General features: G+C 40.6%; 1 protein-coding gene across 1 annotated transcript; it reads left to right on the top strand.

Moving 5' to 3' along the window:
* The first annotated feature begins 6 nt into the window (after nucleotides 1-6).
* SBDS (SBDS ribosome maturation factor) lies at nucleotides 7-10,600 on the top strand. Its single transcript, XM_026708617.2, has 5 exons — nucleotides 7-202; nucleotides 2,685-2,814; nucleotides 4,096-4,296; nucleotides 6,626-6,790; nucleotides 9,183-10,600. The coding sequence occupies exons 1-5, from the start codon at nucleotides 75-77 to the stop codon at nucleotides 9,309-9,311; spliced, it is 753 nt and encodes a 250-aa protein (XP_026564402.1). The 5' UTR covers nucleotides 7-74; the 3' UTR covers nucleotides 9,312-10,600.
* The last annotated feature ends 228 nt before the right edge of the window (nucleotides 10,601-10,828 follow it).

Raw genomic sequence — 10,828 nt, 5'->3', positions numbered from 1 at the left:
GTCGTCACAAGGGAGCGGCGGAAGGGGTTCTGCTGTTGGCCTGTGTCCTGTCCAGCGGCGATAGTTGGAGCGTCATGGCGATCTTCACGCCGACTAACCAGATTCGCTTGACCAATGTGGCCGTCGTGCGGATCCGACGGGCGGGGAAGCGTTTTGAGATTGCCTGTTACCGGAACAAAGTCATGGGCTGGCGGAGCGGCGCGTGAGTGGAGCTGGGGCCGCAGGGGGAGGAACAGGAAAGTCCTGTCGCGTCCGCTGACGTTGGACAAAGCCAGAGTTTGCGAGTTTACATGCAAGACTAACCTAAATAAATAATCAGTCAATAAATCCAGGGTTTATCTTTTCTTTTTTTTTTCAATTTTGCAACTCCTAAGTTAACAACTTGCCTTAAAATGTTTATTTTAAGCATGTGCAAATCGTAAGGCTTAAACTCGTAACCATGTTGCTGTTATAAATCAACTATAGTATTTACACTTCTGTATTCATTTTATTTATTTAACTATTGTCTACTAACCGCAGTTCCTGGAACAATGTAAACAGAGTAGTATGATAAAGAATAAGCAAATAGGTCAGAAGGGCATAACATAGAATAAAATCAAGGTTAAGTATTATTTCAATTTATATAGCTGCCCATCTCACTGAGAAAAATGCATCTAAGCTTGAGATAAATTTATATCCTATTTCTTTTGGCACTGACCCAGTTACACTAAGTGGAGTCATATTTCAGAACAGATTTCAGTCACTAAACGATGAATATATATCTTCCTTATTTTGAGCTCTCAGACTAGAGAGACAAATGGTTACGAATCATTACCTCAACACAAAAGTTTCATGAACCTCCCTTCAGCTGAAAATGGGCAGAATTTATTATATGTGTTCTTGGGAGATTTACAATTTGCCAGAAAACAAGAAAATAGTCATACACTACCTCCTGTTTATCAGTAAGTGGTGAAAATACCCTGCTCATTTAACTGTTTTATAAAAATAAAAATAAAACACCATGGAGCCACTGCAAAAGGGATAGGCAAATTTAAGCCTTCTGCACTTTCTTTCTGATCTTGTTTCACCACACCGTCACATGTACCCATGAGTGTGAGATAACAAAGCAGCTGGAGCTGCCCTGTGTCTTCCCCACATCCCCATATATGTGCTAGAAACTGGGGAAATGACAATTTCAAAGTAGCTTCTTTCAAAACTGGATGATACAAGGAATTCAGGACAAAATAATAAATGATTAACATGGGAAACAAAATATGATGAAGGTGCTTTGCCATAACCGTGTTTTGTTCTAGTTTTATACAATATGCAACTCTTTAATTTGCCTTGGTTGTGTGAATGTACCCTTTTCAAAATTCTCATCCTTCTGACAGTTATAGAGAACTTTATGACATGGAACTCACTCCCAAGTAAAGAACAATGTAAACTTTTGTTTAAATTATTTAAATTTCTATTCCCCTGTTTGCAATGCAAATCAAAAAAGATAAATCTGTGCAATGTATTTATTGCCTTGTAACACTCTAGCCTATCCCTCTGCACTTCTTCCATGGCAAGAATTTTCAATAGGTCCTCCTTGGAAAACTTAATGGGTAGATTTGGTTTTGAAAAGACATTGCCTGATATGGCTTTAAAGAAAATAACCAACATTTTGACTTAGGTCTGCAATAGCAATAGCTCTTAGGCTTATATACCCCTTCACGGTACAGCCCTCTCTAAGCAGTTTACAGAGTCAGCATATTGCCCCCAACAGTTTGATTCCTCATTTTATTGACCATGAAGGATGGAAGGCTGAGTCAACCTTGAGCCAGTCAGGATCAAACTGCTGGCAGTCGGCAGCCTGCAATATTGCATTCTGACCACTGCACCACCTTAGCTCAGTGGTTAGAATGGAAACTAGCAACCAATACAGTGATCTTAAAATAGGTGTTATGGTATACTGACAAGGTAGTCTCACAATTTGCAGCTTTGAATTCATTCCCAAGGGCAGGTCCACATAATCCAATGATCAGGACATGAGATACTGCCTTCACAGAGCAATTTGTTTAAGTAGAAGCTGCAATATTAACCAAATTTGGGTGAAGCAATAGCATTTAGACTTATGTATTGCTTCACAGTGCTTTATTGCCCTCTCTAAGAGGTTTACAGAGTCAGCATATTGCCCCAACAGTCTGGCTTCTCATTTTACTGACCTTGGAAGGATGAAAGGCTGAGTCAACCTTGAGCTTGGTGGGATTTGAACTGGCCTGGTGAGATTTGGCAATAAGCAGAAGTAGCCTGCAGTACTGCATTCTAACCACTGCACCACCACAGCTCTTCACGCCACTCAAGGATGGCTACCTGTTTACTGGTAAATAGCAGATAGGACTTTGCCTTTGGACTAGTATTGCTTTCTTTAATGTTTTAACTGATTAAGATGTTTCCTAATCATTTGTGTATTTTTAACCAAATTACAAGTTTGTTGCTTGACAATATGTCGTTGCCAGTTGAGATAGAACTCTGCAATTATTCACTACAGTATCCTGCTTGTGGAATGTAACAGTTTAATTTGATTCCCCTGCCATAATAATAAAATCAAAGGCAGATTTAAAGAGCAGTAATCAGTATGGATTAAACAAGACTATCCAAATACTTTGGTTGTTTGCATGCATTATTTAAAATGTGATTAACAAGTAAAATTAATTTTCTAGTGAAAAGGACCTTGATGAAGTATTGCAGACAGACACAGTGTTTGTGAATGTCTCCAAAGGTCAAGTGGCAAAGAAGGAAGACCTCGTCAAAGCATTTGGCACAGATGATCAGACAGAAATCTGCAAAACAGTAGGTATTGAAATTGTGCAAAAATAATGTGGGTTTTTTTGTCTCATTTTATCTTTCCTCAACTTTTAAAAAGAACTTCAAATAATATATCAGAAACAATAGTTAGTATAAGCCCTTTATGCGTTTAGGTCAACCTGGGATCAGTGTTTAGGGTACTTGAGACCACTAAGCTATTGAAGGTGATTTGGGCTGAAGTATAATAAGATCTAGCCCAAAATCAGTCTGGGAGTTTTCATGGTTGAGTATAGACTTCATCTGGCTCTTCAGTCCTAGTCCAATGCTATATTCCACTGACTCTTTTAAATATTTCAGAAATTGAACTCAAACAAAAAAAAACCTTTCATGGCTTCATCCCATATTGCTTGTTCTTGAGAAGGTTAAAATATTATGCAATTTATGCTCTGATTTACAGATTCAGTCTTCCATAGCCTTGTTGATATTATTAATTAAATTGTTTGCCACCCATCTGCAAAGCAGTTCTTATGGTTAACAATCTTTTACATTTATTGTTAACAGCAGTGCTTACTCAGCCTTGGATCATTGTCAGAAGAGTATCAGGAAGAGTTTCAGATTGTAAGGTAGACTGGGAAGACAAAATCCTGAAAGAAGGACACGCCCCTGCAGTTTTCTTGACAAGGCTTTTCAAAAGTGGTTTGCCATTGTCTCCTTCCTAGGACTGAAAGAAAATGACTGGCCCAAGGTCTTCTGTATTGCTGCCCCCAAAACTATACAGACGTCTCCATGTAATAACCAAGGGTGAAACTTAATTTGAGAAAGTCAGTATTTCTACTTTGTAATTTGCAGGGATTCTTTAAGACAGCCATTCTCAGGGGTACGATTCTACTGGTTAGGCCTGGTTCTCCCGAACCGGTAGTTCTGAAGAACAGCTGAGACCCAACTGGTTCGCTGCAATGGTCTTCTTGTCTTCTGTTTGGCCCACCCACCCGCTCGGTTCTAGACTGTGCTTTATTCCCTGCTTTTGCCACCTCAGCTGCTTTGCATGGCACAGCTGAGTTCCACACATCAGCAGGAGAAGGTGAATGCTGGCAGGAGCCGGTGATTTGTAAACAGCCCGTGCACATGTAGCGTACATTTGGTGCGCATGCACGCAAAGCACATGCTCACCAAACCGGCTGTTATGCGGGTAGGATCCCACCCCTGGCCATTCTTCTAAGGTTCCTAAATCGTCTAGAAAGCTGAATCAGAGTTCTGATGATGGTGGATGATATACCTTCTGAATTTGAAAAAACCCAAGTCCAAATAAACTTTCCTTTGTTTCAGATCTTAGCCAAAGGGGAATTGCAGGTCTCTGATAAAGAACGCCACACTCAGCTGGAGCAGATGTTTCGTGACATTGCAACCATTGTTGCAGACAAATGCGTCAATCCAGAAACCAAGAGACCCTACACAGTCATCCTTATTGAAAGAGCTATGAAGGATATACATTATTCAGTCAAGCCTGGGAAAAGTACCAAGCAGCAGGTAGATGATCTCCGAAGGAAGCCACTTTGTGCCTACAAATGAAAAGCATGAGGAGACCCTGTAGCTTTTTCTCTTTACAGGTGGTCCTCAACTTACGATTGATCACTTAATGGCAGTTCAAACAACAGTTCAAAGTTAGGACAGGCTTGGAATGGATGTTTTATGGCCTGCAAAGTACTTCTGGCCATTGTAAAATGGGCCTCACACGCAATATATGGTCGTGCAACCACATTTCAAACACTTGACACCAGGTTAGGTAGGTGCATGATTTAGGACTTACAGCTGGAAATCTAGTCCCAATTGCAATCCTATGTTGAGGGCTACCTGTACTAATTTGAAGTAAGAGGGAATACCTGATCATCTGGCTTGAGTTGACTTGTCACCAAGTAAATGGGCAAGATGTTTTTTTGAAAGTTGCTTCTTTTTTTCTTCTGCAGATGCCTCAAGCATGCTTAAACCCATAGATTAACATTAATTGTGCATTGCATTTTGTAGAATTTCTTGCAATTTTTCATTTTTAATGCAGTACTGTGCCAACCATGGCATGGATGGATATTTTCAAACTCAGCATTTTTAAATCCTGAACATACTGTTATTAATTCTGGAAAATATTAAATTTCCATCATAAAAACTAAGTCTTTACTTACGAGAAAGTAAAACCACTTAGGTACAGTGAAGAAACTGCACAGGAAACTGTAACAGTCCTGCAACATCTGAAAATCAAAACTGTGTTGCTATCCTTTGTCAGATACAGCTGTGAAGATAGTAGGTTAGGCCTCTGGGGTCAATGGGAAGAGAATTTCATAAAGTTGAAATTTGCAAGAAAGACTGTTACCTGTTTCCAACTTGTTTTGCCTGTCTCATGATAGGGATTAAAGCCGAATGGACTCACAATTGGAGGCATTATCTAAAACTATTTTACAACATGACAAAGTAATATTCTGTCACCAATGATTCCACCAACAATTCAATCTCCATATTTCTTTTTTAAAAAGGCAAGCACTCCCTAGCTTTTAGAAGGACATAAGAATAGAATCCACTCTTGCCTTACGAAGGTTGGTGCAAAGGAAGATTGCTCCCCATCTCACAATTGGAGGGGATGTTCATCTGTTTTCACTAGGCAGCATCTAAGAAAAACAGATGTAGGCTACAGCCCGTATGGAGCTTTATAGAGCAGTGGTCACCAACCAGTGGGCTGGGGATCACTGGTGGTCCGTGAGAAAATTTTGGTGGTCCGCAGAGAAATGGCACCCCCAAAGCAAGTAATCCAGGCTGTGCAGTAACATAAGGCTGCGCCGCCCACATGGCCCATGGGAATCATTTGCCCATGCATCGCATTGCAAACAACACAAAGTAGTGAGGGGAGGGGGGAAAGGGCAGAAGGTGAGGAACTTGCCCCACTTGCCCCACATGCCTCACCTGGCCACTGGGCTGCTTCTTTCCACTTCTTTCTTCTGCTTTTGGCTGCACGCAAGGAAAGCAGCAAAAGTCTTTCTTTCTCTCCTCCAAACTCCACCAGAAATGAGTCTTTGGGACCCTGCAAGGCATCCTCCTCCAAGAGGCTGCATCAGCACGACAAGTCTCACAAGAAAGAAAGACTTCTGCTGCTTGCCTTGCATGAAGACAAAAGTCTCTCTCTCTCTCCCCCTGAGAACAGAGCTGGAGACAGTATCCTGCGATCCCAAATAAAGAATGAACGATTGGTAGGAAAACGGGGTGGGGAATTATCCTACAGGCTTTTGGGGGGATTTTCCCAGGGTTTTTGGTCCACAGGATTTAAAATTATGAGTTTGGTGGTCCTTGAGATCCAAAAGGTTGACGACCCCTGTTGTAGAGAATGTCTAGCACTTTGAATTGCACTTGGACACAAACTGGTAACCAGTGCAGCTCCAGTAACAACAGTCTAATGTGGCTGTACCCCAATTGCTAAGTAAGCAAGCAAACCACAGCATTTCAGACCACTTGAACTTTCTGGATGATCTTAAAGGACAGTCCCATGAAGAATGAATTATAACAATGCTTAGATGCTGTATTAATCTATTAAAAATTAATGGGTTTGCACGTACTTCCCATGCTTGCAATGCAATTCATACTTCTTCTGAAAAAGCAAGGTGTCTTCTCACCAGCTCTATTTGACTGGGTGGAAGATTGCCCTGCTGGTTAGTCTTGGATATAAAAATATGCTCAGCAGAACAATTCTCAGCACAACAAATGTCATACATGACTAAAAGTACGAAATCAGAAGTGAGACGAAGTTTTTCCAGTTTTTTCTCAAGGTGAGCGGGATAAAAATGTCAAAATCAGTGCTTTGGTTTGGATTCCTCTGCAGGCTTTGGAAGTCATCAAGCAGCTGAAGGAAACTATGCAGATTGAGCGGGCACACATGAGGCTACGCTTCCTCCTGCCTCGGAAAGAAGGCAAGAGATTGAAAGAGAAGTTGAAGCCACTGATCAAAGTAATCGAAAGTGAGAATTTTGATGAACAGCTGGAAATTGTAAGCAGCCCAATGTCCTTCCCCCAGTCTTTTTGTTTGGGAAAAAGCTATTACTGTGCCTTTGGTTTTATAAAGAAGGTTTATACTCAAGTGTTGGAGAGAAGAAGTAAGGATTGATACTTAGACTGCAGTCATTTTCATAATTGCTTGTGAAGGAAACTTCATTGGTTCTTGCAGAAGACGTTTTAAAATGCATTGGGATAAGCATACAGTCATAAGGCAGTTTGGTATATGAGCATGTAAGACTTCAACAAAAGACAGGGATGCTGCAGAGATTTCATTGTGACACATCTGCTTTTCCTTTTTCTTCTAATTCAAGCAAATTTGTCGACTTTCAGTGAATTGCAGTCTTTGGGTTTTTAACCTAGTTGGGTAGAAGTGTAACCGATAGACATTCCAGCCCAATTTAGTGTTCTTTCTCCATTCCATTTAAAAAATACACTGGAGCTCGTAAAACTTCTAAAAGGGCAAATCAAAATACCCACAGGATAATAACACTTCTTTTGTGGGAGGCAGAACAGCTTTATAAAATTAACCATGGAATGGTGAAAACAGTGAGAGATTATCTAATTCTCACATTGCAAAAACTTACTAGCAAGAAATTCAAAACAAGGAAAATTATATTATATATGTTATATAATATAATATGATATATATATTATATTATTATGTCTTCTTGTTTAGTGACCACAGATGGAACCAGCAACCACTTAGTTATTAAAGTGGAGCAGTCACTAAGCGAAACCACAGCTGTGCTTATGATCTTACTGCAGCTTTCTTTTGCTTTACAGACCTGCAAAGGTTATAGCAATAGCATTTAGACTTATACACCACTTCACAGTGTTTTACCATCCCTCTCTAAGTGGTTTACAGAGTCAGCATATTTTCCCCCACAATCTGGGTCCTCATTTTACTGACCTCAGAAGGATGGAAGGCTGAGTCAACCTTAAGCTGGTGAGAATTGAACTGCCAGCAGTCAGCAGAAAACATACTGCATTCGAACCACTGCATCACCATGGCTCTTATACATGCAAGGGCTGGCCATAGAATTACTTTTTCGTCAGTGTTATAAATGCAAATGGTTGCTAAACAAGGGCTACTTGTATTACTTGCTACCACATACAAATGATTTAGAAGATTTAAGAGGAGATCTAGCATATCCATAGAGAAGGGAGCATTGTTAAATGGTTTTCCCCCATTAGAGCCAAATATCATTGAACTACAGTAGTGAAAGTAAAAACAGAAGGCGGGGTGGTGGGGTTCAGGGATGTAATGGGAATAGATTAGATTTTTATACCCTCGTTCTTGAAAGCATCTAGCTACAGATATTCCTTGACTTACGGCCATTTGTTTAGCAGCTGTTCTGAAGTTATGACAGTGCTGAACAAATGGTGGTTATAACTGGTCCTTGGGGGTTTTGCCCATACCAGAACCCCTGCAGCAGAGGTGGTATTCAGCAGGTTCTGACCAGTTCTGGATATCCAGTAGCGGAAATTTTGAGTAGTTTGGAGAACCAGCAAATATCACCTCTGACGGGACCCGCCCCCATCTCTTCTCTGCTTCCCATTGAATCCCAGCCGATCTGCTGGGTCTTCTTTTGTTGCCCTGCACAGGAGAAGGGAGCTGGAAAGCAGGTTAGTGGGATGGGGAGGGAATGGCGATTTTGCAGTATCCTTCCCCTGCCACACCCACCAAGCCACACCGCGTCCTCCAAGCCAGGCCCAAAGAACCGGTAGTAGTAAATGTTTGAATCCCACCATTGCCCCGCAGTCATGTGATGGCAATCTGACTGCTTGGCATTGGGCTTTCAGGCAGTTGCAGCATCCGACAATTGCATGATTGTCATTTGTGACCTTCTCTGCCAGCTTTTCCAGAAAGTCAGTAGGAAAGCTGGTAGGGAAGGTCACAAGTCATTGGGATAAATCTTCCCCTCCCGCATCCCCTGCCTCATTTCTTCCATGTCTCTTTCTCACACTCTCCCTGTGCTTCCCTCATACCTTTGTGCACCATCCCCGGGTTTTCCTTGTGCCTTTCCCTCACTCGACAGCAGCCACTTAACTGCATACCAACCTGCTTGCAAGCCATTTGGGACTTGCAACTTCCTGCCAGTTTTCCTGGTGACTTGGTTACTTAAAAGAAGTTCCCTTTCCTAATGACCATGGGAATGACGACAAATGGGATGGTGGGGATTATCGTTGCCAAGCGATGCAACCAAGCTTTAGGACCATATCTCTTAGCAACAGAAATTCCAGTCACAATTGCTGTCATAAGTCAAGGACTACCTGTAAGTTACTTTGAGAAGAAAGATGGTGGGTTCACTTTGGTCTTATTCACCAGGGCAGTTCTTTGTAAGATATGGCCTTTCCAGTCTAATATAGTGCTAATGTTGCAGGTGTGCCTTGTGGATCCAGGCTGCTTCCGGGAGATCGATGAATTGATCAGGTGTGAAACCAAAGGCAAAGGAACCCTTGAAGTGCTCAGCCTGAAAGATGTTGAAGAAGGTGATGAACGCCTGGAATGATTGGGTGCCTGTGGTGTTGCTGTGCAAAGACTGTATTAAAAGGCATCCTAGAGTTGCCTCATTGAGGATTGACCTTTGCTCTTTTCCATTTGAGGTTTTATATAGTTATTAGTCCTCTGCTCCTTCCCCAAACTTCGATGGTTGGTATCAGCTAAAGGAACCTTATAAACCCACTTAGCCCTTAGATTATCTGATAACAACAAAGGGATTTTACACTGTTTACTCACTCCTGTGTTGATTGTTTTGAGTGTAACTGCAAAGTGACAATTTTGTGTTAAGTGCCAAAATGCCTCTTCTTAAAAGCAGAAGGCTTCAAGGAAGGAATTGACTGCAGAATTAACATCATGAGTTAATAACTCAGGTTTCCTCAAAACAAGCACAGTCAACGAGTCTGGATTTACCAGCAGGATTTGTAAACTATGAGATAGACAGCCATTGGTCGCTTTGAAGGAAGTGACTGAACAATAATAATATTGTCCTAATTATACAATAGCTCAATTCTGTGGGTGGTGATTTACAGACCATCAAAAGAGTTTAGCGGCCATCTTTCCAGAGTCAGTCTTGGAATTTATTGAGTTTGATCCCAGTCTTTATTCCAGGCGAAATTGTAAAAATACTGACTTGACACTGAAACCAGAAGTTGTTCAGAAATTTTATTTTGGAAAAAAAATACAATAACTTAATTTAGAAAACATTTGTTATAACTAGACAAAAGAACAGAGATCACTTCATTGTCAATACAAAACTCTGAAGTGAGCTTGATTTCTTATGAGTAAACTAATAGGGCTGCTGTCAAAAAGAACAAAATATGCCTTGCCTGATATTTGTCATTTTCTTACAATCCTTGGAGTTCCTAGTGCAAACTGTAAGGGGGCTCTTTGAGGAAAACTGCACTTTTTACTTCCTCAGACACTTTAAAGTTCTCATATATATTATAAATATTGATGTACAACATCACAATAATTTCTATTATAGAATGTCAAATTTAAATTCGGAAATCCTTAGATTTTTAAAACAAGTTCTCTAATGAATAATTTAAACCAACTACAGTCTATAAGCTGTCATTAATATGCCAAGGAAGATACCAAAGCATAGGTGAGGGGATGTTTCCATGATGCCTATCCTCGACTTTTTTTTTAACAAGCACCTTTCAGCTATCATCCTAATCTCTTGCCCACAAAGCTCAGTAGTGTTAGTGATTTAATTTTTCAACTATATGACTAACAAGAACTCCAAGGTGTTCTACTCACAAAGTTTGTCCGTATATGAATAAAATTTATTGCTTCCTCTTCCTCCACTATTTTTTGGCGATAAGCACTATAATTTCCTACAGCCTCATTTATGTGGCATGGATATGTAAAGTTATCTTCCTTGATGACTCCGCTATATGTTAGCAAATGGTGAGGGAGAACGAAGACTTGAAAAATATATCTGCCTGACACTATATTGTAGGATCATCTTTGAGTTGTATTTCTCCTATGTGAAGCAAAGAGTTGAATTCTCTTCCAGAACCTCAT

This window comes from Pseudonaja textilis, chromosome 1, assembly GCF_049901715.1.
Source record: "Pseudonaja textilis isolate UNSWEBS1 chromosome 1, rPseTex1.2, whole genome shotgun sequence".
Taxonomy (NCBI): domain Eukaryota; kingdom Metazoa; phylum Chordata; class Lepidosauria; order Squamata; family Elapidae; genus Pseudonaja; species Pseudonaja textilis.
This window is presented reverse-complemented; position numbering and strand designations above follow the sequence as displayed.

Bases quoted from the DNA above. Each gene is read 5' to 3' on its own strand.
- SBDS (XM_026708617.2), top strand. From the start codon at position 75: ATGGCGATCTTCACGCCGACTAACCAGATTCGCTTGACCAATGTGGCC. The intron at 2,815-4,095 runs GTAGGTATTGAA...CCTTTGTTTCAG, and splicing joins AGACAGAAATCTGCAAAACA to ATCTTAGCCAAAGGGGAATT. The intron at 6,791-9,182 runs GTAAGCAGCCCA...CTAATGTTGCAG, and splicing joins TTGATGAACAGCTGGAAATT to GTGTGCCTTGTGGATCCAGG.